The sequence below is a fragment of the Phyllostomus discolor genome, chromosome 1 (genome assembly GCF_004126475.2).
Source record: "Phyllostomus discolor isolate MPI-MPIP mPhyDis1 chromosome 1, mPhyDis1.pri.v3, whole genome shotgun sequence".
Lineage (NCBI taxonomy): Eukaryota > Metazoa > Chordata > Mammalia > Chiroptera > Phyllostomidae > Phyllostomus > Phyllostomus discolor.
This window is the reverse complement of record NC_040903.2, coordinates 172,458,129-172,485,103: the sequence shown is the minus strand read 5'-3', so window position 1 is coordinate 172,485,103 and position 26,975 is coordinate 172,458,129. Positions and strand designations below refer to the sequence as shown.

General features: G+C 48.3%; 1 protein-coding gene across 6 annotated transcripts in view; it reads right to left on the bottom strand.

Annotated features, from left to right (window-relative positions):
* TLN2 (talin 2) overlaps positions 1–26,975 on the bottom strand; it is a 414,657-nt gene that overhangs the window by 66,413 nt on the left and 321,269 nt on the right. For all 6 annotated transcript variants that reach the window (XM_036034328.1, XM_028507760.2, XM_036034319.1 and 3 more), the window contains 8 exons: positions 25,740–25,862; positions 24,257–24,400; positions 22,415–22,576; positions 16,299–16,439; positions 15,675–15,856; positions 14,440–14,572; positions 12,074–12,175; positions 7,593–7,763 (listed from right to left, as the gene is read on the bottom strand). In XM_036034328.1, the coding sequence (XP_035890221.1) occupies positions 7,593–7,763; positions 12,074–12,175; positions 14,440–14,572; positions 15,675–15,856; positions 16,299–16,439; positions 22,415–22,576; positions 24,257–24,400; positions 25,740–25,862 (1,158 nt within the window). The remainder of the gene's footprint in view (positions 1–7,592; positions 7,764–12,073; positions 12,176–14,439; positions 14,573–15,674; positions 15,857–16,298; positions 16,440–22,414; positions 22,577–24,256; positions 24,401–25,739; positions 25,863–26,975) is intronic.

Here is a 26,975-nt window from a genome sequence, read left to right as displayed (position 1 = left end):
CAACAAGGCACATTTTTACTTTGGTAGATGAGAAGGTAAGGAAAACAGTGAGAAATAGTAAATGACAACTCCTTTGAGTAATTTAAATTAAAAAAAATTCCAAGAGGGTATGTCAGCCATAGGAACCAGCTCTGTCTGCAGTACTGAAAAGCCATGGGAACCATGAAGAGTTCTTCCAAAATGGCATCTGTCAAGATGCAAAATTAGTTGATCACATATGGTATTCTTGAGGCAACAACTGTGACAGGATGTAAATGTTAATTATTTATCATTACTACTCAAATTACTTTAGAAGAAAACAATTACTGTAGAAGAAAAAGAACCTTGAGTAACAAACATTCCTTCACTCTCCCCGACTGGTGTCTACCCTTTGTTTTTCAGGCCCTCGATGGGGGCAGGGAGGCAGCCTCTCTCTAGACTTATTTCCCCTTCTCCCTGGCATGGAATCCTGGCTGCTGCCAGGCTGGCCTTCTCATAGGTCCACCCTTTCACCCTCTGTCTGCAGAGATCGGTTCTGTTCACCTCCCGTCTCTCCTTCGTCCAAATCCAGGCACCAGACCTGGGAGTGACTGAGCCTCAGGCCATCCGAGCCCCAGCCACTGTCTCACTGCAATGACAAGAGGGGCTCTGAATGAGAACTGTCTTGCTGAGCTCCGTGAATCTGCAGGCCCACCACGGATAGGACTAAAATGGTGTTTTAAGTCACTACATTTTAGGATGGCTTGTTTGCTGCAATAGCTAACTGGAACAGTACCTCAGAAGGGCTCCTAACCCAGCCTTCGGGTCAGGAAGACTCTTCAGAAGAGGTGTCCAGGTTGAAGGTGAACTCTTGAGGAAGAGACCAGTTGCTGGCAGTTGATGGGGTGAGAGAGAAGGGGGGGCCTTCCAGGAAGAGGACATGGCCAGGGCGAAGGTCCAGAGGTGAGAAGGAATGCGGAGAAGACAAGGTGAAACACCACATGCAAAGTGCGTGGTGCAGCGCTCCTGCCTGCCTCCTGTTCTCTCTCACCCACTCCAGTTGGTCTCTCCAATAAATCGTGTGCTTCGTGCAGACAATTTACTCAGCTTCCCTTTGGAAGCATAGTGTTCACAGGAAATGAAGGGCCTGATGAAGTCACAAGGTGGGGCTAAGTAACCAGTGAGACAATTATATTTTCAAAAAAATTTTTACAAGGATAACCTTCACAGGCTGTTGGTGCCAAGTTCTCCTCTGGAGAGGCTCATTTAGAAATAAATGAAACCATCTGTTTTAATGATGTGAAACAGCCACGAGTGGCAGAGCTCAGGGCAGAGACAGGGCTTGGGGGAAGTCAGAACAGAACTGGCCCTCCCTCCCCAACCCTGAGCCACCGACTGGGCTTCCTCAGCTGTGATGACATACTGTAGCTCTCCTGCCTGGACCAAGAACATGTGACAACATTCATGATGATGTTGGCAAGATGCCAAAGGTTCATATGTATTTTATACATTGCAAGACCCAACCTACAGGCCTAATACGACGTTTACACCAGTTTTAAAATGTATGCTCTTGTTATCTTGGGTTCAGCATTTTAGCATTTCACAAGAACAACAATAAATGTCAAACCACATAACAGCAGCAATGGCAAAGACAGCCACTAGCACATAAGAGGGACTCCTCAGTGTTGGGCACTGTGCTGACTGCTGCCGTGCTCACCTCCTCAACCCCCACAGCCCAGTGGAAGGGGGAACCCTCTGACAGTCACACTGTGGAAATGGGAGCTTATGTGCTCCAGTTTAGAGACCTGGTGGATGACAACAGCCACTGGCCAGCTGGCCGTCTGCTGAACTTACACATCACTGGTCAAAAGGAAAATGAGCATATGGCTAGATCAGATCAAAGTTTTCAGCACTACTGGAAAAAAATAAACCTTAATGTAGAGAATATGCAACCTCCAAGAGGGAGGTTTCAGCCAGTCCCCCAAGGCCAGTCCCGCCTTAAACAAGGCGAAGCCACCCAGGTGCTACAAGGCAAAGGCAAGGGGCCTCAGGACCTGCTACGGATCTGAGAAGCCAGCTGGGTCACCCTCACTCAGAGCCCTCCCTGCAGGCCAGCATCAACCTGGCCTTCGCTCTCTCAGGTCTATCTTCCACGTGGGCTCTACACTTGCCCACGAATTTATTGCCAGTTCACAGTTTCCAAATTTGCTCCTCAGAGCTCCCCAGGGCCCAGCCTGCATATGTCTTCCAACTCCTGGTAGCTGGCCATCATATGAGCCTTGACCCTGGTGTTGAACAGTAAAATATGTGGCTGGTCTTTGTCCAAGGTTCCTCAGGGGGAGCCCTATAAGCTTGTAGCATTTCCTGGGCAATAAGGAAGGGCTCTGTCATTCACAGTGGGCCCCTCAGACCACACATTGGTTTATGCTATCCAGGTGACTCGTGGTGGCCCCTGAGTAGTTTTAAGATGGGGTCTGGCAATGTTGGAAAGACCAACCGTGTGATTAGAGGGCTGGGGCTTTGAGCAACACAATAGTAGCCTGACCTCCGTCTGACCTTTAGGGAGATGAGAGGGCTAGAGATTGAGTCATTGGTCACATGACTGAACTCAATCCATGGAACCTGTGTAGCGAAATCCCAATAAAAACTCTGGACGGTGAAGGCAGAGTGAGCTTCCCTGGCTGGTGATACATAGCCTTGCGCTGGGGGATGACAGCCCAGGGTCAGGAAGCTTCGTGTCTGGGACCCTCCCAGCTCACATCCTCTTTATCTCTTCTTTTGACTGATTTTTATCCTTTACAATAGAACTACAGTTGTAAGTAGAGCGATTTCCTGAATTCTTTGAATCATTCTAGCAGATTACAGAACCTAAGGGGTAGTGAGAACTCCTGGGTCAGCATGAGGGTGGCCTGGGAACCTTGGAGTTGTGGCTGTGGCTGAACTGGGGGCAGTCTAGTTGGAACCTGTGCCTCTGGCCTGGGAAGTCTGACCTAATGCCAGGGAGTTAGCATCAAAATCACATCGCACCCAGGCACAGGGTCCACCCAGGCAGTGGTCTTGGCTGCCCTGACTCTCCCCAGGGACAGATGACCCTTCCAAAGGCCCAAGAAACTGCATCTTTACTTAGGTAGATCAGAAGGTAAGAAAGCCACAGAGAGATGGTAAATAACCCTTTTGAGTGATTAAATGAAGGAGAAGAAATCTAAGAGGTGGCTGTGTGAGCCACAGGAGACTGACCCTGTCTGCCACAGGATCAAAAAGCCATAGGAATCAGAAACTTGAGTGAACATGTGTACTGTGTGGTCACTGAATTCAAAATGACTGAGCAGAACAATGAATCTACATCAAATTTTGCATTGAGCTTGAACATTCCTCTGCAAAAACTGTATGGATGATTCAAAAGGCCGCAGGTGTGGGCAACTGGTGACTGGCAGCTTCATCATGACAGTGTGCCCGCTCATGCATCATGTTTCATGCAGAGTTTTTTGACCAAACATCAAATCACCCAGGTGACTCAGCCCCCCTACAGCCCACATTTGGTGCCCTGTAACTTCCGACTCTTCCAAAACTCAAATCACCTTTGGAAGGGAAGAGATTTCAGACCATCAGTGAGGTTCAGAAAAATATGACCGGGCAGCTGATGGTGATTGGGAGAGCTGTGTAAGGTCCCAAGGTGCCTCCTTTGAAGGGGACTGAGGCATCATTATACAATGCACAATATTTCTTGTATCATCTTCAGTAAATGCTTCTATTTTTCCAATTACATGGCTGGATACCTTCTGGACAGACCTTGTATAACACATATAACATACAAAATATGTGCTGACTGACTGTTTATGTTATTGATAAGGCTTTCGGTCAATAGTAGATGGTTAGTAGTTAAGATTTTGGGGAGTCAACAGTTACACATAGATTTTTGACTGTGCATGGGGTCACTGTCTCTAACCGCTACGTATTTTAAGGGTCAGCTATACACATTGGGGGAGAAGAGAAAGCTGCTTGCCCAGTTTCTGTTCCCCCGTAAGGTCCCAGGAAGGTGTCAGCAGCACATTTCAGGGCAGCAGCAGTAAATCACGAAACTGCTCTCTGGATTCTCTGGGAAACATGAAGGGCACTTTCTCCACACAGAAGCACCAAAACCTGCAAAAACACACCCTTGTCCTTCGCTGTCCCAGAAATAAGTTACTGTCCCATCTGCTCCTGCTGAGGAATTCTCTAAGAAAGGCCTGCTTTCCTTCAGTCTGCCTGTTTAAGTTTTAAAGATCCTTGAAGGGTGAGCTTCGAGTCCCTTCTGTGAAGCCTCCTCCAATTCCTGCAGGCCTCACCCGGGGCCGGCCCCTCTAACACCAAGGGCAAACCTCATCCTGATCACACAGCCACAGCCAATCCAAATCACACACTCGGGCTGGCTGCACACACTCTTTCCAGGTGCCCAAAGGCACAGTGGCCTGGGCTCTCGATTCAGGCTTCACCGACACACAGTGATCTGGAAAGTGGAGCCAGAGGGCGGCCCAGCAATGAACTTGGTATTTTACATTCTTGTTGCTGCTCCTCTCGGCATAACACGGGAGAAAAACCCAGAATGCCATTCTTTTCTGGAAACATGTCTTAAGTCTGCTTCCAAGGGAGCCTGATTTCTTCATTCCAGCGCTGCAACTACAAAGCCCTGCGCGGCCCGCACAGACATTACAGGAGTGTGGAGAATGGAGCTTCAGGGGTAGATCTCCACTTCGGTAGAGGGAAGAGACAGCTGGTAACTGGACCACCCAATGATGGACAGACTGTATTTGCTGAGTGTGCAGGCAGAGCTGGAGGGGCCCTTCAAAGAGAATCTAGGAGGGAACTTGGTGGGGTGGGGGTGAGGGCAGACGGGGCCCGGTGGGGTGAGGGTGAGGGTGAGGCTACATGGGACTCGTCAATGCCAGGTTCTGGGGCAGCCACTTTCTTTTAAAAACACATAATGTGCCGGGCTCATTATCTCATTTAATTTCTACAACTACCCCAGAGAGACATTCTTTATTAACTCCATTGTTTAGATGAGGAAACAAAGAAATGGAGTAATTTGCTAGTAAGAGGGAGAGCTGGAATTTGAATCCAAGTATGTCAGATCCCAAAGCTGGTACTATTTTTTACCAAATCAAAGCTATTGATGATAACTATTTAACCACATTTCCTGTGCAAACAGGGACACACACGACATACATAAGCAGGCACATAACACACAACACACATATACCTATATACATATCACCTACTATATAGCAAATAACACCTAGTAAATATCTGCCCTAAGAATGGCACCCAAAGTAATTAAGTCTGCGCTTCAGGCCTCTTAAGAAAGGGCCTAGAAGCCAACCTGTAGTGTCCAGGAGTCCTTGCAACAAGCCTGTCAGGGTTTGCAGACAGAGCACAGGCTGAATGACCGGCGAGAGGACAGACATGAACTCCTGCCCTGCCTTTACTCAGCTTAGCCCATCATGCAGTGCTTTAGGTCATTCGCTGAAAACTAGTCCACCCTGGTCTCCAGCCATCATGTCCAAGCAGATGTCATTATAAAGCTTATAGTTCAGGTTTCTTGCTATAAAAGAGAATCCCACGAGAATGTCTTTAAGATATTACATATGGAGACCTGGCAGTAAAGAGTCCCAGAGAGAAGGCAACCCAGAGCTGGGTCCCGAAGATGAGTCCTGGCTCCTCCGGTTTGGGGAGGGTGCAGAGGGATCAGCTGGCTCTGGGGCACCTATCTGGGATCTCCCACAGTCAAAAGGGTGTTCTTGTTGCTCTACTCCTTGGCTACAGCAACTAGACTTATTATTTTTTTCCAGAAAACTCAGAACAATGTGAGGGCACTGGGTGATACTTAATATTGTTAGCATTCCCATAATGAGGTTCTTCATAGTTGCCAGTTACATGAATGAAAACCTGCATAAAGGAAATGCATGTGGAAGACATTATTCATGCATCCACCAGAATGGTGTCCCTACACTTTGTCATTCCCCACTGCTTGCTCCAAAGCCCAAACTCCTTGGTGTGGAAGAGGAAAGCTGTCACAATATGGTCTATCCTCTTGTCCCGCTGCCTCTGCACTCAGTACCTTCCACATACACCACACTGCGTGCTACTTTCTAAAGCTATCAGAATTCTTTTATAACCCTATCTATGCCTTTGTATATGCCCTTCCCTTCTCCGAGGAAGAGTCTAGCCAATCCTATGTGCTGGCTGATTTCCTTTTTTCAGATCAAGCAGCCCAATGTCCCCACTTTCCTGCAGCGTCCCTTGACCTCTCTCTAGTCTTGGCTTTGGGCAGAGCTGGCCAAGGCTCGTAGGGCGAAGGCTCAGTCCTGGCCCTGCGCCCACCCTTAGTGATCTCAGACAACTCGCCTAGGCAGTCTCCGTCTCCATTTCCACATCTATCAATGGGAACCTTCCTACTTCAGGGCATATTTATGAAGATTAACAAGATGAGGATATAAGGTACAATCGGTGACAGTCAGCATTCAAAAACTATTAGCTCTGATACTATTTTGCAATTCTCTTACTTCAGTCTCCTCTGCTGTACCATACGACCAACTGGACGTTAACAGAACACATTAAAAAGTAGATATACACCCATGGATTCCTACAGCGTGTAGGTAAGTATCTCCCACAGATCTTTCTAGTCAGTGTTCCCTTTAGGTTAAGATCAAACTAAGCCCTGGCCAGTGTGGCTCAGTTGGTTGGGTACTGTCACATAAACTGAAAGACCGAGGGTTCGATTCCCGATCAGGGCATGTTCCTAATTGCAGGTTCAGTCCTGGTTGGGGTGCACATGGGAGGGAACCGACTGATGTTTCTCTTACACAGCGATGTTTCCTTCTCTCTCTTGAATCAGTAAATATATCCTCGGGGAGGATTAAAAAAAAAGAAAATATCAGACTGATCACGAGGGGTCAGCTGCTAGAAGGTACAGATGAACAGCAGGAGAAGCCCCCGACCTCCTGGCCAGGTACCAGCACCCTGTGGAATCAAGGTGTGCCATGGCTTCACAAGTAACACAACCACTCCAACTCAAGTATCATCGCTGAGAGAAGGGGACCTGCTGTTGTCATCTCTGGCCACTTTTTATAGCCGGGTCACATGTTAGGCTGAAGAAATGTTCCACCTGCAAAGTGGCAAGGGGAATTTTCATATTACATTACTGCTCCTGAGGCAACAGCAACACAGGACACGAGTGACCTTGTATCACGGTTTGCTTTGAACTTGGGCACCAGGAATGGAAAGGACATTCACTGGGAAACAACAGAGCCGTGCTTTGTGGGAGCTGGCTGGCAACACTGAGCGGGTGCTGGCGGGTGTTACAGCTCCCTATTCCCATAAGACCCACAGAATATGTTTTTCTTCCCCAAGGACACCTGCCTCACATTCTGCCAGGAAAAAAAAAACCCCAACTTATAAACATGCATTAAATATGTATGCTTCTTGTTTTCCTCTTAAAGATCCCTGGGAAGGCCAATAGAAGATACTTCACACCTCTGAGTGGGAAATCAAATGCCACTGACTAAGAACTGGAGGTGTTTTCCTGGAGGGGTGCAATACAGAGGAACATGACGGCTTCTCAGTGGTCCTAAGTGAGTCCCTGGCATCCTGAGCTGTACCTTGGGGTTCCCTCCACCTTCTTTGGCTGCATACAGCATCTGTAAGGCAGACTCTGCGAGCGTCTTGGTCTGGTCCAGCACCGTCATCTGCTGCTGATGGTCCAGAATCTTGGAGGCGACACCTACCGCGGCTAAGATCAAGGGCTCAAAGTAGCTTGCCAGCTGCGTCACCTTTCAAGACAAAAAAGCCACAGATGCATCATGTGAACACACGTGTCTGCTTTAGGGGCCCTGCTCACTGGAGGGGAGAGGCTGGGACAGGGACGGGGTGACTCCCAAGGAGAGTCAGGTCTGCTGAAGTTCAGTTTTTGTCATTTTTTTCTATTACGCAATGCAGTGTCATGAATTATAGTCACCATGTTATACAGTGGATCCTTAGACCTTATTCATTCGGTCACTGCTCTACTGTGCTTTTGAAAGTACTTGCTGCTTCACGAACTCTTGCTTGGAACTCTTACTTCCTCTGGGGAGCTCTCTGTCTCATCTCTCATCATGGCCTAAATGCTAAGAAATCCTTTCTAAGATCCAGAGTTCAGAGTGAGAAATTTATAAATTTTAATTTCACAAATGGAAAAACTTTTTCCATTAGGAAAGACTAAGAAGGAAGGGGCAGAGGAGAGGGGCAGGGGAGCAGGGCCGATGAGAAAAGAAGACTGAGAGGAAAAGACACCGGTTTTTAGGATGCCGATCCAACTGCCCTCTGCTCCAAGCATTTTGACCAAACTGTGTGGATTTGGAATAAAAGCAAAAATGATTTCACAGCAGCCTGGATGTTCTGCTTACACTCCACTGAACCTAGGAGAACCTAGAACACAAAAGCCCATCATGACAGCTCACCGCTGCTCCAGCAGAGCGCTACCGCCAGTGGGGCAGCGCCTGGGACGCACACACACGCTCGCCCAAACTCACCAGCTGAGCGCCACAGCGCCACACGGCACAGCGCTGATGGGGGCATCCCACTGCCAGCCTTTCTGCCAAATGCCTGCCCTCCACTTGCTCATCTAGTCTTCATAACAACTGTGGGAGGCGGTACAAGGAAGAACTGGAGGTTTAGACAGGTGATGCGACCTGCTCAGCCTCTGCCGCCGAGGCGGGGCTGACACAGGAGCTGGGTGTCCCAGTCCACACCCAGGTTCTCGGCCACCACTGCACTGTCTGCTGCTTTTCACGCTCCTCTGGTTCCGCTAAGTTGTCATATTGGATTTCAGTTTACTGTTTGGTACTTGTTTGTTGCTTTGTAAAGTGTTTAAAGGCCCAGAAAAACACAGTGACACTCATCGACCTAGCATCCAGAGCATTGCATTTTAAACTTTTGCTGTATTTGCTTCAGGTATCATAATCTATTCCCACTCAGATAAAATGCAAAGATTACAGTATTCTGTTCCAGCTCCTCATTTTGTGTGATGATTGCTAATGGCCCAGTTATTCCCATCAAGCATATTTAAGCTCCAACCCTGAGACAGCAAGTCCCTCCATGCTTCCTCCTGTCACATGAAGGAAGAAGTGTGTGGGGACGTGGGTAGGAAGCCCACTTCACATGAGCTGCGACAGTCACTGGGTGAGAAACGGAGCAGGGGTGGGAGTTTGAGGGGGCGTGGTGGTTGGGGCAACGTGGGGTTCCAAAATTTAAAGCTCTCAGTGGGACAAGGCTGCCAGCCAGCAATGAACATATTTTCTTTTAAAAAAAATCTCTGACTCCAGTTATCTTACAGATAGATTTCAGGGCACGTGCGCAGGCCTGCTGCTGGCCCTTCTGGTGATTTGTATGAACTCTAACGGGGCTCCTCATCCTGTGAGCAGGCGCGACTGATGCTGCAGCTGATGCTAAGACGTGAGGCCAGGCTGGATGTCCGGGGCCCCCATGGCCTGCAGCCAACCCCCGGTGGCAGCCCTGCACATTTGCACTCAATTTCCTTCTCTTGCCCAGAAAGCACACCTGAGTCACCACCAAAGGGAACCATGCACGATGGGTTGCCCAGGGTCAGGGCTCAGGATGTGACCCACATGCACTCAGAGTCAAACTGTTTAATGAATTCTACTTTTACACGGTCTCCAGATTAGTTTTAGTGTTTTAAAAGTACATTTCATCAATGCAACTGTAAAATGTCAAGGGTTGCTGCATGCTGAGGATAATCAACTGCAGCTGAGCTGGCGCCCAACCTCCCCACGGAGGTCGTGTGGCTGGGGGATAGAGGGAAGCTCTGGGGTCGGAGCCGCTGTATGGGAACCCTCCCTGCCTGTTCCTCACTGGGAAATCATGGCAAACTGCCTCCTGTGACAAGACGTTGGTTTCCTCCTCTGTCAAATTGGAATTAATAGTGGCACTAAGCTCAATACTATAGTTAGGAAGACTAAATTAATTTATGTGAGAACACTTAGCATAATGCCTGCCACATAGTAGGCACTCAAATGTTGTGTCACACACTATTCTTCATGTATCGGGGGCAAAGGCTTTAAAAGGGACGAGCCTTCTCCTGTGTTTAGGGAGCTAACACCTTTTGTTCTTGAGAGACACCACAGGACAGGAGACATCCTCTCCTGGGCCAGCAAGGAAGTTAAAACAACAGAGAATTCCAAGCATTTAGTACGTGATGCTGATTCACTCAGCCCACGGTGGCAGAGAGGGTTGAATGGTGGCCTGCAGGGCACACACATCTATGTCCAAATCCCTGGAACCCGTAAATGTGATCTTACGGGAAAAGGGGTCTTCGAAGGTATATTTAAGGATCTGAACATGAGATTGTCCTGGGTTACTCGAGTGGGCTCTGAATCTGGCGACAAGTACCCTACAAGAGACAGAACAGAAAAAGGACAAACAGAAGAGTGGGAGACAGTGTGCCCACAGGGGCAGACATTGGCACGATGCGGTCAAGGAATGCCAGGGGCCACCAGGAGCTGGGAGAGGCGAAGAACGGTTTCTCCCCTGAAGCCCCCAGAAAGAGTCTGGCCCTGCCAACACCTTGATTCTGGTCTTCTGGCCTCCGGAACTATGCGAGATTAAATTTCTGTTGTTTTAAGCCACCCGGTTTAATTAGTAATTAGTTAGTAATTTGTTACAGCAGCTATGGGAAAACTAATACAGGTGAGGTCTAAGAATTTGTACTCAGCATTTCCAGGTTATGCTGAAGCTGATCCAGGACGCCCCTGGGCACTGTAATGAAGCGTTGGGACCATGTGGGTATCAACTCCTTAGTCCACGACTCTTCTGGGCAGAGGTCCCTAGGCTGCCTTTGTCCAGACTGGCTTAGCCAAAGGGCCAGGGGCAAATTTATGACTCAAGTGACGCGAACATGTTATTCTTTTGATGCCACCCACTGACAAGGGAATAAATCTTTCTTACTAATGATGTATCTGCAGAGACAAGGATGTTGCTCTGGAAGTGTAAAAGTATTTTCTTATGAAATTCCTACTGGAATGATTAGTAACTGCTGAAACAAAGCCCGGCTTCTTTGCCAAACGGTTTCCCAGCAGAACACACACAGGCAGTGGCTACAGTCCCCAGGCCGCTCCCCCAGCCCTTGCAAACCTCCTCCCACAGGGGGACGAGCCCCTTTCTTACTCTAAAGGAACTCAATACTGAGAAATAAAATTTGCCACCCTTGAAAAGGCAGAGACACTGACCATTTTAAATCTCAAAAAGCTCTCCTTGCAATACCAACAGCAAGCTTAGTAGGCCCTTAAGCTGTTCTGTAATTTAAAAAAGCAAGAATATCGATTTCCTGAAATCAATATCTACAGAGACAATTCTGGCTCCTGGATTTGATATGCACATCGATACTGACGGCTGCCTTGATAAATGCTAGGTAACCTCGAATGTTGTTAAAAATCCAATTTCTGCCCTCTCTCTGCGGAGGCATGGGCTGCTTGACAAGCCAACTCTCCATGAAGGATTTGCAGAACGAACACCAAACAGGCCAAACATTACTGGGCACTTATTATAACGACACAGGTTGAAGGGCTCCTCTGGGGTGGCCACGCAGGGAGGCTTCAGTTGTCCAGAGTGAAATTTGCAAGTTTGCTTTGCTTTGCTTTCTCATGTGTGAAAATAGGTAATAAAATAGAGGCCATGGAAGAATAATGCACCCCTAAAATACATGAGAACGAGGCCAGCCAGCCAGGGCTGAAAGGTGACAGACAGCAGGCTAGGACCATCAACTGTAGTTTCTGGTGTACCTCAGCGAAGGCCACGAGCCACAGATGACTCTACATGCCTCACGGGTGGAAAAGTCTGACCACAACCAGAGAAAGTTCCCTGGAGTTTCTGTCTCAACACCAGGTAAAAACAGATGCTGAAGGGGACACTTCTGGAGGAGATGCTAGAGGGAGGCTGAGTGCTCTTTTCCGTCATTTGGGCCAGCATGGACCCAGCCACAAGAGCTGGCACCAGGGTTTTGGGAACAGTAACAGAATCAATAAAAACCTCTCCCCCCACATCCCTCTCTCAGGAGCATTCTCAGCAGGACCCCCTGGGTGCACATCACCTTGTGTCCTAGCTGAGCTGCTTCTCCCCGCGCCGCCGTGGCGATGGGATCGATGAGGTGTCCGATTTCCTGGACTGCTGACGTTAGCTGCTCCTGCAAGGCCTGATGAGGAGAGAAAGCTGTCAAGTTCACCCTATACCTGCTCCCTATATAGGCACACCGATTTAGAAAGACCCGTGTGAAAGACAAGGGAGGCCACAAGAAGTGGACATAGAAATGCCTGAGCACGTCATCAAGCTGCTGCTCTCCCTGCCCCTCCCCAGGCCAGGGGTCCTCAGCAATCCCAGGCTGGGACCCCTCCCCAGCGGCACCCATGAGTGACATAAGGCAGGCCTGAGGAACACTATTCCCGCCGGCCTCTCACTCCTACCAACCACAGTCGCAGCTAATGCTACTGGTGTCTTTCCACTGGGTTATGCAGCCTAATTCCTGAAACTGTGGACCAGCCAGGCCTTTCCAAGAAGAAAAGATGACTTTGTCCAAATGGAGACAACCAACAGTGGACCTGAGGGACCATCCAGGTCACTGTGTCCTCAGAACTAAGAACTCCCTAAGGGAGCAGGGGAGTAGGTGACGTAAAAATGAGGTCACTTCTCTGGAAGCAGGACCATTTCCCAGATGCCACCCCGTGAAAATGCCAGCGGAGAAGCTCTCTGAGCTCACCAGCTCAGGCTCTTTGTCCATGGTACTTGGTGATGTGGACACAGTCACCGAAAATGGCATCCTTTTAAGGCTTTTCTTCTCAGGTCTGAGAGAGTTTACTCGCTGCATCCCAAAGGACTGAGTGCATGCCATACAGAGACAGGGCAAGGTATCTCGGTGATGCTGGAGTGAGAGGGGGTGGAGACTGCTAGCTAATAGTGGGAAAGATTAGATCCTTTTGTAGGAATCTTCATAGGAGCTTTGCTGGATAGAGTAAGGACTTAATACATTAAAACACTGGTCATTTGAGGGCTGCATACACTAGCATGGACTGGGTGCAGTTCCTGACAAGGGACACTATTCTCTTCATCGGAAACGAGACTTGGTCCCTTCCCACTGAACAGTGCTGCATACGGGCCGGGAGCTTTGAGCAGATTTAGTCAACAAGACGAGCAGTCTAACATGAAAACAAAATCCTGGGAAAAAGGGAAAATGGACAGAGATAAAGAGATGGAGGAGGGCAGTGAGAAACCCCCAGATTTCCAAGGGTCTCATTTAGTTAATTCCTTATCTTCTCACTTATAATGTGACTATGGTCAAGAGTTCAAGAATATTCCAGCAATGTTGTCTTGTGACAGCTGGTTTCTTAAATAAAATGTGGTGCAAGTAGGGCGCAGGTGCAGTTAAAGCGGAGGGTTTTCTTCCTAGGGAGGAAGGCAGAGGACATGCACGGGGAAGGAGGGTAACAGGTGGGAGCGCGAGGGGGCTTCTCAGGTACTGGTCACCTTTGTTTCTGGATCAGGATGCGGATTAAAGGGTGTGCTTAGTTGTGATGACTCATCAAGCTGCATACTTATGCATACTTTTCCGTGTTCATATTCTACTTGAAAAACAGATTAACAATAATTCTAACATTCTGCACAGGATGAGAATGCTTATTCCTTTTTTCTTTTCTTGGAAATGGGTGGTGGTTGCATGAAGCTGAGGAGAAACAGCTCTATTAATAAAAATGAACAATATCAGCTCCGGGCCAACTCCCTGAGATGGGCCGCACAGTCCACTGTTGATGAACTCAGTGGCAGAAAGAGAAACATTTGTTGAGAAACCATCCACTTTTATTAAGCACCTTCTGAGTGTCAGGCACATTCAACAAGAAGAAAGGAGTGTACTTGGAGGCTTTTGGACAGGTAATAGAGAAAACTCAAAGGATCAAAGTAGGAAAACTCAATTCTCGACTTTGGAAAAACTGGCAAGAAAAGGCCAAGTGGCTCTGAATTAACAACAGAGTGCAAAAGGTCCCCAAATACCAGATATTGAGTAACTTAGGGAAAAAATCCATCTGTTATCTCTGAATGGACCAAATGTGTAGCGTTTAATGCTAAACGTGCCCATTAGTCAAAAAGCACATGATGACAAAAGGAAATAGGATGACAGCGAGATGTTCCCAATGTTGTGCTTATGCCTGCTCTGCCGATGTTAAACTGAACACGGCAACCCCAGCTCTAACGTGTTCTTATCAGACACTGATCTTTCTTCAAGCTTTAGCCACATTTGAACCCCCAGGAGGGTATGTGCTCCTCCACTAAACCACCATTCCCTGCTCAGCATTTGTCCTACCCAATCCCAAAACATGTTGGTCCCATTCACCCATCCCCTCAAGTCTGGTCCTGAGATTCTTCAGCACTTCCAGAGCCCTCCAAGCTGGCCACCGAGCCCCAGCATACCTCCACAGAGATGTCATCCCTTGTGGCCAGACTCTGGCTGACTGCTGCCAGTGAGGCCTGCTCGATGTCCCGGATGCACCGGTTGATGCCATCGATGGAGTAGTCACACTCCCTCTGGCCAGGGGCCTTGTCTCTGGAAGGGACAGAGGGAGTTAAACAGGCTCTTGGGGTGCAAGTCCCACAACCCACCCCTGCATCGGTGAGCCAGGAGCCCCTCTCTGCTCTCTGTCCCACTTGGCTGTTTAATTTGAGGAGTGGACACCTGACACTTGCTTGGCAGCGCTGTTCTGCATACCTGGTGCATTTCTTAATTGAACACGTGTGCTAACTCTGCTTATTTCTGGTGAGAAGGCTGTGGTGCCACCCTCCACCGCAGGCTGGTGCCAGACGACTGCAAATGCAACAGTCTGGACTTGGACTATCCTTTCACTGGCTCAAACACGGAATCCTCACTTAAAAAAAAAAAAGTCAGTGCTATTTCCAGGGCAACCATATTATGCTCTCTATATTGCATACTGTTCACAAAGTCCTGGGTTATGGGAGAAATTAAAATATTTCATGAAAGTTTCTTTGTAATGCACTAAGAAAGTTAACCATAGTTCTGATTTTGAAAGTAATTGAAGAACAAAATATAACTAATAAAAAGGATGCATTCTATGATGTGGGGTACTGACTTTGGTCAACCTCAGAAATGTTGTATCTGCTTAGGAGATATTTTCTGAGGCTCCTACTTTCACCAAGGAGGCCAGAGGTCCCTAGAGATATGGTGGGACCTAGAATAATTTTTTATCTTATTGGCCAAATAAGTAACCCCCAATCCTGCTAAGCAAACAGTGGTGCTCTCTGCCTAAGCTCCTGGCTATAGACAATGTGGTAGAAAGGTGGGAAAGGCCAGGACTGGAGCCATCAGGCCTGGGGCTGACCTTGGGAATGTTACTTCAATCCTTCCTGCCTCAATTCTCTCATCAGAGAAATGAAGACGAGGGTAGTATCTACTTTGCACGGTGGTTGTGATAATCAAGTGAGATAATATAGGTAAAATACTTGGGAGAGTATCTGACATAAATTCAGCTGTTATTATTGTGACCAGTGCTGCCACTGATGCCAAAGAAGGAAAGAAAAAGACGATGATAACGTTTGACCACACTGTTATGGAATACAAGTTCTAATGGGCTTATTTCCCACCTGCCCTGTTCAGAGGCAGGTCCCTAGCAATTCCTGGAGGTGAAACTAACCTGATAGAGGTGATGAGACTCTTGATGGAGTCAGACACAGTGTGGGAATGCCCGGCTAGCACAGACCAGGTGGGTGGGTCTTTGGGGTTGATGGCCAGGGAGCGTGCCGTGCGGATGAGGTACGATGAGCTCTCCAGCATGGTCTTGGCCGAGACCAGGATTGGTTCCTGTGCCTGGGAGCCCTGGGAGCAGACAGCAGAAGGGTCAGGAACAGGCTGCATAGAGTGAATGACTTGGGGCCCAGAAGGTCCTGTCCTTTACCAAGTCACTGCCTTTGTTCTTTGGAAGGAGACATATAGGGTAGGGAACCAAGGAGGCTGGCTCACACAGGGCCTTGATGGTGAGAAGTTGGGTCCCCACTCGCTCCTTAACTATCATTTCTGTGTGGGATGCTTACCAAGAATCAGCCCCAAACCTATGCAGAGAGATTGTTCTCAACATACAAAGCTAAGGCATTACCTCTTAAGACATATACAGACATTGAGTTTCGTTAGCTCTGTGCATGCATCATTGACAACAATAACAAAGCCCTACAGAGATCTCTCTGTTGACAGAGATCTTTGGGAGTTCTTCACTGTTTGGGCTCATTCAGTGCCCCAACCCCCCCAGCCAAAGTCTCCCTACCTCAGAGCTGATTTGGGCAGGAATGCTGACAAACTCAGGGTTGGATGCGAAGGCCGTCAGGTTCTCCACGGCTTCGATCAAGGGGGCGGTGGCAATGCGACACTTATTCCGGTTGTCTTCAGAGAAATCCCCATCCAGGGCCTGACGGGACACAACACGGAGACTTTACCCCACTGAGAAGCACAAGTCACTCCGGGGCCACAGTAGTCACCTTCCAGAGAGAGAAGGTGGTTTAGTGGGAATACAAAATGTTTGGTGAATTCAGAAGTAATAAATAAGAACTAATTAGTGAGATCTCTGTCATCAAGCAGTGGGGCCCAGTCAGCAATTATATAAGAAATAAAGCTGAATGTGTGGCTCACAGGACAGCTGACCTCACAGGCCATCCACAGGCCACTCACGTGAGGCAGAAACAAATTCAAGTAACATGCCGCTCTTCACTCCCTCTGAGCCACGTTGCCAAACCTTGCAGCTGAATGACTTTCTTCCCCATTTTTGACACAATAACTCTTGGGTTCTTCCTCTCCATTTTCACTCCAATTAAGTCTATTTCCTCCCAAACTACAAAAATATTTTACATTGTGTAGCACTTTTGACTTTTTCTAACTTTTAGCTCAATGTCCCTGAAGGACCAGTGGAGGAAGGCTTGCATATTCACCCTCCTGAAATGAGCAAAAGGGAATCCACTGGGAAGGAACAGACTAGAACGAACCCCAACACTGTGGACAAATCTCACAAATACAACATTTAGTGAAAGGGGTCAGACACAAAAAGGTACCTACTGTATGATTCCACTTGTGCACAGTACGAACACAGGTGAAGCTCACTTAGGGTGCTGGGCCAGGTATGACGGAAGGAGCACCAGCTGGCTGTGCTCTCAGCACGGGGCTGGCTGCGCTCCGTGTCCTGTTCTGGCTGTAGTTACCAGGTGTGTTCAGCATGAGAAAACTCCCTGAGCTCTAACATAGGATTTGTGTGTTTTTTTTCATTTGTCCATCTTATGTTTCAGTAGCTTTTTTCTTTTTTAAATTAGCAGCAGGTAACACAATGGCATTGAATGATCAGTTACATTGTCGATTAATGGCCCGAATGGATGAGAATCCAGGAATGTGGCCTGTGACCCATGCCAAGCTGCCTCACAAAGTGTTAACACCTGGGCTCGAGGTTCCCCAACCCCAGGCTGCACCTGCTGAAGAACGGGACTGTCGGAGCCAACAGCCTGTGGTCTAGCGACAGCATCCCCACCTCCCAGCAAAGGGCCACATTTCAGAAGGCAGTTATCTTTGTAGAAGAACGTAAATTTCCTCACCAAACAACTAATTAAACTTTTAATTGAACTGTTATGAGCACTATTTAAATGCTAATTTAGACAGCTAGTGAACAGAAAAACAGAGGCACCAGCATTAGGAAACAGCCTGGACCTGAGATGGGCATATTTCTATTTTTCATTAAGGCAAGTGAAGGCAGGCACAATCAGATTAAAGGCTATTTCTGAATAACAACTACATTCCCATCAAGCGCTGGCAGCTTGGGACAACAATTACACATCCACCAAGCTGGGATTTTCAGAGGAATTCCCATGAACCTGGCTGATTCACCATCTTTGCTAATGCTGTGCATGGCCTCAGTTCATGCCCTTCCCCGCCAGGCGGGCTCTGACCTCTACCTTGACCTCTCTGATTCTGCCATCCTTTGGGCCCAATGGAAACCCTATGTGCCTGCTACTTTTTGCTCATGTATGTGGCCTCAGTTCTAACTGCCAGTCGTGTACTCACTAACCACTGATTTGGTGCCCGTTGCCTCCACTGGGCCCGGCACCAGCAATGTGGACGTAAACCTGGCACTCTAACCTTGCTGCACTATTAACACTGACTCCTTGAAGTCAGGCCCTACCAGGCTGCAGAGCAATTTGGGAATACAGTGACAGGCAGGGTGGGTGCCCCACAGCAGGAGCCTGTAGGGAATGGCCCCAGCACAGGCAAACCAGTTGAGCAGGCAGATGGCAGGAGTGGACTTTGGCATCAAAGGAACTCGTGTCCCAGCACCACCGGTGGCCAGGCATGTCCCTGCAGGTGGGATGTCGTGGCTTCTAGCCCCATGGCAGATGCCAAGCTTCCCCCAGTGCTGCTCACGTCTCTTGTGTTCGACCTCTCCACACTCTTCCCACCCCTTTTTCTACCTTCCACAGCCCTCCCAGCCTATTTGGAAGGCAGGTGTCTGATGAAGCCAACAGCCCTCAGTTGAACTTACTCAAATGAAGATGATTACCTGAGGGAAAACCTAAGGAGTGGTTTTCTAATTGTGAAGTTTCATAAGCTGCACCAGTAAGATGAAGATTTTTTTCCTTTGAGCACGAGTCCTAAAGCCACACAGAATTTAGCGCATTACTATTCACAGGATAAGACCTTGAATAACATGGAATAGAATAAGAATCTACATCACCTGCTTTTTTTCATTTTCAAAAAGGAAAAGCTATTTCCTCCCAAGGAAGCATTTAGCATCAGAAAGGACGGTTTACACACAGACGCCGTTTCCCTTGTGAGTGCTGTCTCCACCCTGGGCATGGCTGAGCCACCTGAGGGAACTGAGTACTCAAGCCGCCCACGGGAGGACTCGTAAGCAGGCACAGCAGTTTTCATGTAGGCTGTCCAGTCACAGAGTGTCAGCCTGTCAGCCCTGTCAGAGAACGGGTGGGTTCCCTTAGCTGGGCACCCAGGGCCCACAGGGACAGGGCACTCGTGAGCCCTGGGCTGTGCTCACGTGGCAGAATCTCACCGGGAGCAGGGAGAAACGGTTTCTGCATGTGTACCAGCACCACAGGTTCATGACTCTGGGAGTCAGAGGAAACCTTAAGGATCATTTAATCCCAAATCTCCAATGTTCCCAATGAGAAAACCAACGCCTAGAAAGGGACAGGGTATGCCAAGGTCATGCCTCCAACCAGAACCCAAGACCCTGGCTCCTCTCTCTCCTACCGACCTTTTAGACAAGGGCAGCAAGAATAACGAGTACAAGGAGCCCAAGAGGTTTTTTTATTGTCCTTCTTTTTTCTGAAGACACCTACTCTACTAATCCAAACAGAAAGATGGCCAAAAGAAAAAAAGTATATACAGCCAAGTGAAATTGATTAATGACAACTGGATCTGGCTGCTGTCTTTGGTACCTGGAAATGCTTACTCGCAAAACCCTGAGCTTCGACTCTGCTGTGAGAGGCAAGGCTACGCTCCAACTTCTCAGAAAAACAAACGCTGTTGTTGCACAATTTCTACTTGGCACCCACCCCTGAGCGGCTGCACAGTTAAAATTGCATTCCATTCCACGCATCTGATTTAAGACTAGGTAATGAGCTGACGGAAGCGGGAAAAGCAGGCAGCATGACACGTGGTGACCGGTGGAAAGGGGACAGCCTTGGTCAGGGTCTGGTGCTCCTAACTCACCCTGGCAGGAAGCAGGGCGAAGATATTTATTCTTGCTGAGCCATACTTATGCACTTTAAAGAATGCCACCCATGGAGGTGTAAGATTCCTGGAGACACACGTTTTCCATGGGTGCTAATAACCCACTGCCAGGTAATCTGCTCCCTGCTCCCCAGTGTTCCTCCCTGGCTTCCCCTCCTTCTTTGTGACAGTAAGGGTGTGTCAGCTGGGATCTGGGCTTGGGCACACTCTCAAGGTTAAATGGGGGGAAAGCACTAAGAAGTGTAAAACTTAGAGCAAAAGGCAGCTCTGGGGGCAGCTATCTGTCTTAGGCAAGTAAGGAATTGAATATTCATTTGTTTTATTATGTAAGAGGATTCTTTGCCATTCCTTAAAAAAGGAAATCTCTTCAGTACATGGTATGGTGTGCTGCAGTGAAATGGCCTTTTACCATTTTCCTATCAGTACATTAAAAACAACGCTTATTGTACCCAGCAGACCCTGCCACCCGATGGGAACTGAAGAACAGGTACATTTCAGCAAGCTGAGGGCACAGGTGCACGTCTGTTCCTCGGGCACTGCTACCGACTCCCGGTGCACTCCCAGGAGATGAGGGCTTCACCTTCTCCACATGATTGGCACCCTGCACCCCTCGCTGGTGCTCTGCACAGGCCTGTCTTCCAGGCCATCACAAGAGCTCATCTGCTGCAGGGAGCTGCAGAGAGGGCTTGACACTGTGAGGAGAATCTGAGAAGATGAGCTCTTGCAACAGCGATACGTAGGATTTAAAAGACAAGGAGGAGGCAGAAAAGAAAGGTTTTCAGGAATTTCTAAAGAATATTTCCCTCCCTCCCTTCCTTCCTTCCTTCCTTCCTTCCTTCCTTCCTTCCTTCCTCCCTCCCTCCCTCCCTCCCAAGGTCCATCTAAATATAGCCTTTTAAAAAAATAATCATCAGAAAATGGCCAAGTTGAACTGAAATCACTTAATAATGCAAGCAAACAATGATGTCACTACTTTCAATCCTCTTGCTGTCTTTCCATCCCCCCCATCCCCCTCCCCACTTTCCCCTAAACTTTGCACATGCACTGCGGACACATCAAAGTATTTCTCCCAGGTTGGTGAGGTGCATTAGTCTCCCCACGCGGAGGACTGGAACAGCATCACCAGGAGTGAGAGCAGAACTGAGAGGGGACAGAGCAGGGGATCTGGGTTTGCTTACTGGCTGGGTCACCTTGGGGAAGTTACTTAACCTCCTTGTTGCTATGGTGTCCTCTCTGCAAAATGGGAATGACCAGCACTGGGCAGTCGTGAGGACTGAATGAACAATAGACACAACACACTGGGAACAGGCTTTGCACAAGCTGAACATTAAAAAAGCAAGCTTTACTAACTCCTAACACCATGAACTATGATGGTCATTGAGATGAGGCACAACCAGGATCCTAGGGGCATAGACTTTAATTTTTCATTTTCAACCCATACTATTGTCTTTAAATAGGTAGATTTTTGTCTTCTTTTTCTTTCTTTTTTTTTGTTTTTTTTTTTTTTTTTTTGTTTCCAGACTCCATTTAAACAGCTAAGAAATTGCTGACTGGGGCACCTGTCCCAGGCTCGGGCCCACAAGCTGCCAACTGCAGCTGGGCCGTGTTCTCTTCTTTACCTCTACTTGGCTCAGCCTGTTGATGAATGTCTCCATGTGACTAAAGTGGCTCTGTGTGGTGAAAGAAAAATGAGGGGCCTAGTGCCCTATCCTCTGGAGTCAGTGGGGAAAAAGTCCCATTACTCCAGGGCTTGTCCAGCAACAAAGCAGACCGTCCTCTTTCAATGAGCGTGGAAATCCCTGAATCAAGTTCGAACCCTCCAATGCCTTTCACTCCTACGTAACCTGATTTGCACAGAACTGGTAGCTGGCCTAGCAGAACAATCTCCTTTAGAGGGGGGTGGGGTGGGGTGGGGTGGGGGAGCACTGGGCTCTCTGCCTGTGGTCTCCTGCCCAGGCTGTGGCTTCTTCCCACAGGGTCAGCCGCCCCTGCCTGCTTGGTCCCCACTTAGGGAAGACAGGGTTTGTGGTCTAACAAATGCTACATTCCAGCTACTGCAATTCCCTCCTCGCCATGGCCCCCACAAACTTGTTATAAACACAAAATGATCTGTTTTAAAAACCTGATGCTCCAAGGTAAACATTTAATCAACTATCAACAGAATACATACCACAGGATAGATGCAGTAGATTTTTTTAGATTAAAGTGATTTTTCCACTATTGGCCATTCCCTCTCCCTCCACTTTTTTTCTTGATCTAGATCTACTACCAACGGCAGACTCTTCTACCAGCTCCTTCAAAATGGCCCCCTGTGAGCACAGTTTAAGTAAACACAGGCTGTTTGCTAACCACCATAGTGCCAAGAGATGCCCCAAAGCCAACCCCTTCCAGATTCCTGCCCCTACGCTTCTCATGCACTGCCTTTGGGGAGTGCTCCCCTCCCCAGCTATCTGGGAGGTTAGTAGAATCCAGGCTGTTAGTTCCCCATGATACCTATCTCCACTAGTAAGGTGCTCCTCAGTGGCTTCAATCCCGTGACCGAATTAGACATGAAAGCTCACTGGAAAGAAGTCTTAGGAGAGCAGAGCTTAAATCCCACACTTGCCCCTCTGCCACAGGCGTTACAGGGATTCCTATGGCCTCAGTCCAGCCACCTACCTTGATGGTCTTCACCAGGTTGGCGGTGCTGTTGGCGACTTCCTTGGCTGACTGAACAAAGTGCCTCTTGGCCACTGGGTTGGCCGTCTTGGACGAGGCGATGCGGCAGGCGTTGCACAAGGCTGAGGTGTGCTTGGCGACAATCGTGGCAGCTGAGAGAACCTATAAAGCATGGAGCTGGGTTGGGGGCACCCCATGTTCAGTGCAGAGGGCTCCAGTTCAGAGGAGTCCACCCTGGTCCCGAGCCCTGGATTCCTCTTCAACTCACATGTGCAGGGCCCATGTAAGTATAACACGTGTGTCTAGCTCTGCTTTCCCCCCCACGCCCCCACCCCGCCCCGCAAAGTCACTCCAAGAAAAGAGAGGGCAGGAATTATTCAGCAAGAGAGACTAAACCAAGGAAAGGAAAGCAGGAGCTGACGTAGTGGCGGGAGTGGGCTGGGCTCCAGAGAGTCTTAAAGGAGATGCAGTCGGCTGCCCTGGGAGCCCCCAGGGAGGAAGCATTCGGTCCAGGGTGTAGGCCAGCACTGCCCAAGAGAAATATACTGTGGACCCCATAGGTAATTTTCGAACAGCCATGTTATTGAATAAAATAAGTAGAGAAACAAGAGAAATTAATTTAAATAATATATTTTATTAAACTTGAAATATCCAGAATATTTCATATTTCACCATATAATCAATTTGAAAATATTATTGAGATTTTACAATCTTTTCTTATCATACCAAGTCTTTAAAGTCCAGTGTATATTTTATACCTGTAGCCCATCACAATCTGGACAAGCTACATTTCAAGTACAACTAGTAGCTGCCACATTGGAGAGTCCAGGTCGAGATAAGTAACATAAATGTTAAGGTGCAATAGCTCTTGCCTCATGTAGGCACCTTATTAGGTGGTCTGGCTCAGAAATCTCCCAGGCTCCACCCTCTCCCCACATCCCCCACCTGCAAAACCAAACTGCTCTCCTGGATCCACCTGATTTACTTTGCTGAGGCTGGTAACACCCCTTTGGCTTTAACAGGACAGGTAAGGAATCTCAGGTGCACTGATGCCTTACAAGCCAGCTCTGAGGCCTGCTTTCGGTCCAGATCTTCCCTCTATTGCCTCCTTTACTCGGGTCCTTCTCCTGCCTGGGGAATGCTGGTCCTGGGCTTCATAACGAACATGTCACTCATATGCTGCCTCCGAGACCCCACAGAGGCCAGTTCTTGCTCCTTTCAGCACACACTGCTTTGGTGAGTGAATAGGAATCCTTGCCACTCGAGTATTTCAAGTGTCATGGAATATCACATGCTATCTAGGCCTGAAATGTCTGTGGTTCCTTTATGCTCTGTGGATTATGCCCCAATGTGAGACCTGACTTGGTATTACCTTCTCTGTGATGTGACCTCTGACAGCCCTTCAGAACATCCATCACACCTTCCTCTGTGCATCCCTGGCATTGTCATCAAGGCCCAGTCACTCATTTTCCATAGCGCTATCCAACACACTATGAGCCAAGGGCACTGGGCACTGGGTCCAACTCATGTTGACCCTTAGTGCTGAGCAGAGAACAAGCCCTCAGTGTATGTCCCCTGAATGGAATGGAATCATGAGACTCCTGATGAACCTCATGGTGATTATTTTACTCCTACAGCCTTGCAGCATCCCATTTTAGAGCTCCTACACATTTCCATTTTCACCACAATTTGTAATATCCCTCTAAGTCACCATCTACAGTGCTGTATTAGCTGCCTTTGCTCTATAAGAAGAGTATTCTTTACTTATTTCTCCTACTGTCCCACAACCCACCTACAAGAGCTTATGGATTCACAGATTGCCTATCCTCACCCCATGATTACCTGTGACGGGCTGCTGCCAGGGTCCACCAGATTCTGGCATGCCATCTGGATAGCCTGGTTAGCCCTGGCAAACTGGATGGGGTCCACAAGGCCCTGGTGGCCTGCCTGGCTGTTTGGATCGGATATGCCGACAAGGTATGCAGCCTGGAAAGAAAGCAGGAAAACCACAGCTCAGGTTCTATGTTCCCAGATGGGCCCGTAGCGGACAATGGTCCTGCAATGTACATGTAGCAGCCATGCTTAGGAGCTCCTTAGTGCAAGCTGGTCAGAGTAGTCTTGTCAATAACAATGGGCAGGTGAATGCCAGCTTGGGCCAGGGACATGCCAGCAGGAGTTTGATACAGGCTTCGGGGAACAAAGTCTCCTTTCTCTTAAGAAAGCCTCCAGAAGCCCTTCTGTGGGGCATCAACCAGGATGGATGCAGCCCTGACTGTTTCTGGTGGCCATTGTATGACCACAAGGGTACTCAGCCTCAGCACAAAGCTGGCAGACCCTCTGGCTCGCAGATGGGGGAGGCAGAAAAACGTGGATGCAGGCTAATGGCATGGAGCTGTTGGGTCAGCCAGCCCTGGGGCATGCCCTTCATGAGGGTGTCTCATCTTGTTGCCTAGCACACCCTTATTTTCTAGGCCAGTATTTCCAACAGCAACTAGGAAGAATGAGCATATGGCTCAGGAAAAAGACAAAGGTAATATTTGGTCTCTAAGAGGACATGACGCTGCAAGAGGAGGTCTTTTCTTTAAACCCTGTGGATGTGTTAGGCTAATAACAGGGAGAAAATGAATCTGTGAGCGGGAATTTGAACCTTAACTGATTCCCTCTGAGATATGAGGGGCAGAATAAAGGTAGGTAATTTCATCCCGCAACCCAGGGATGTTTTTCTTCAGTCTAGCATAATCTTCTGGGCTCAAAGCAATTGTCAAATGGTAACTCCTTTAAAACAAATGCTGACATTTCTGAAGCTCCAGTCACAGGAGCCCAAATGATAACTGGAAATGCACAGGACCGTCCAAGAGCAGGGGACATGCCTGGTCACGTCTCTGCATGACGGCATCTAATTTTTCCTCCCTCTGATGCTAAAAAGATTGTGACTAAGATTTTCACAATTATAAAACCTCAGAGATAATTTGCATTATGTGACGCCTCCTTCCCCCTGGCCCCCCAAGCAACTCATCTGTACCTACGACCTTTAGAAAAAGAAAGCAAGCCGGCCTCTGAACCCTCCGCGCCAGGTCTGCAGCGCTCAGTGCACCTCGAGGTCCTTCCCAGGCTGTTCTGCTCCCTGGGGGGTAAGCGGCTGGTGTCTCGTCTAAAAGTCTCGGCCAGCACAGGAGCCACTCCTTTCCCGTGTGGCTTCTGTGGTAGTAGTTGAATGAGGAGTGAAGCTGGAGTTCCCCGCTGCCTCCCACAGGGATCTGGGGCCCACAGTCTGGCACGGGACACTGGCTGCCCTACAGGGCAAGGGGACCCACCAGTCCCTTACCTGAGCTGCTGCCTCTGTCAGCCCACAGAGAGCCTTGGATGCAACCCCTACGCACTCCCCGAAGGCAGGGAGGTCCCCGGTCTTGGCATTCTGCGAAATCCCTGCCATCGACTCTCCCAGAACCTGCAAAACAAACGACCAGCAATATTCTCTGACCAGCGTTCTTTCAAACCACGCAGTGCAGGGAACTACACTTCCAGCTTCAACATTCAAGGACACTTAAAATATTTGCCATTATTTTCCTTTATTTGAATCAAGAAGATATTGAAGAGAGTTATATATAGTTATTGTTCCATGAAGAGAAATGAGTAGTAAAAGTATAAACCTTTTACCCAAAAGTTATCCATATCTCAGGGAGGAAGAGTAAATGTACTCAGAACAATAAAGTGAAACCTATACAGCACGTCCCACGGGTGAACGGTCTGAACTGAGAACGCATACATCTCAGGACATCAAAACCAGACACATCCATTGAGCTGAGGATGAAGTTGTATCCAGAAAGCAGAAGATGCATTCCTCCTGATGTTATTTGTTTACTAATTTACAGTAAAACTGAAATGTCTTTAAGAAATATACATAGTTAATCTGAACACTAATGAGAGGGTTTCCTAAATACTTTAAGAATTTTCCCTTATTTTGAAAAGCATTGGTAATTTTCTTCAGAAGTCTTTAAAATAGCAGCTAAAAGGGATTTTAGTGTCCAGAGTCCAACCCAGAGAGGTCAAGCACTGTGCACAAGGTCACAGAGAAGGTCATGGGCAGAGGCAGGGTGCCTGCCCCTTCTCTGGGGTTCTGTCTTCCATGGGCCTCATGAGGCCCCAGGAGGCTGGCTCTGCCTCCCGTGGTAACGGATGGGGAACAGAAGGTTTCCAGCACAGCTCTCTGGAGAGACCGTGGGGTTGCTAGGTCTAGAACCAACACAGAGCTCATGTGCCAATAAGCCATCCTGGATGGCTAAAAGAAAAAAAAAATCCCTAAAGTTGCTTGGATATACAAAATAATACAGTTTACTTAAGGACTTGCAAAGCAAAGAAGTTGGAGGGTATTTTCATATACAGTGTTTTCCTCTCCCTAACTCTGCACCCCTCTGTGGCTCCAAGTACACGAAACACAGGCATCCTCCCCTTAGACAATCCATCCCTCCACAGGGGATGCCGACAGAACAGGCCCTAGTCTTCGCCTGGTGCAAAGCAGGCTCTCCTGCCATCGCCAACACACGTCTCCCCAAAACCAGTG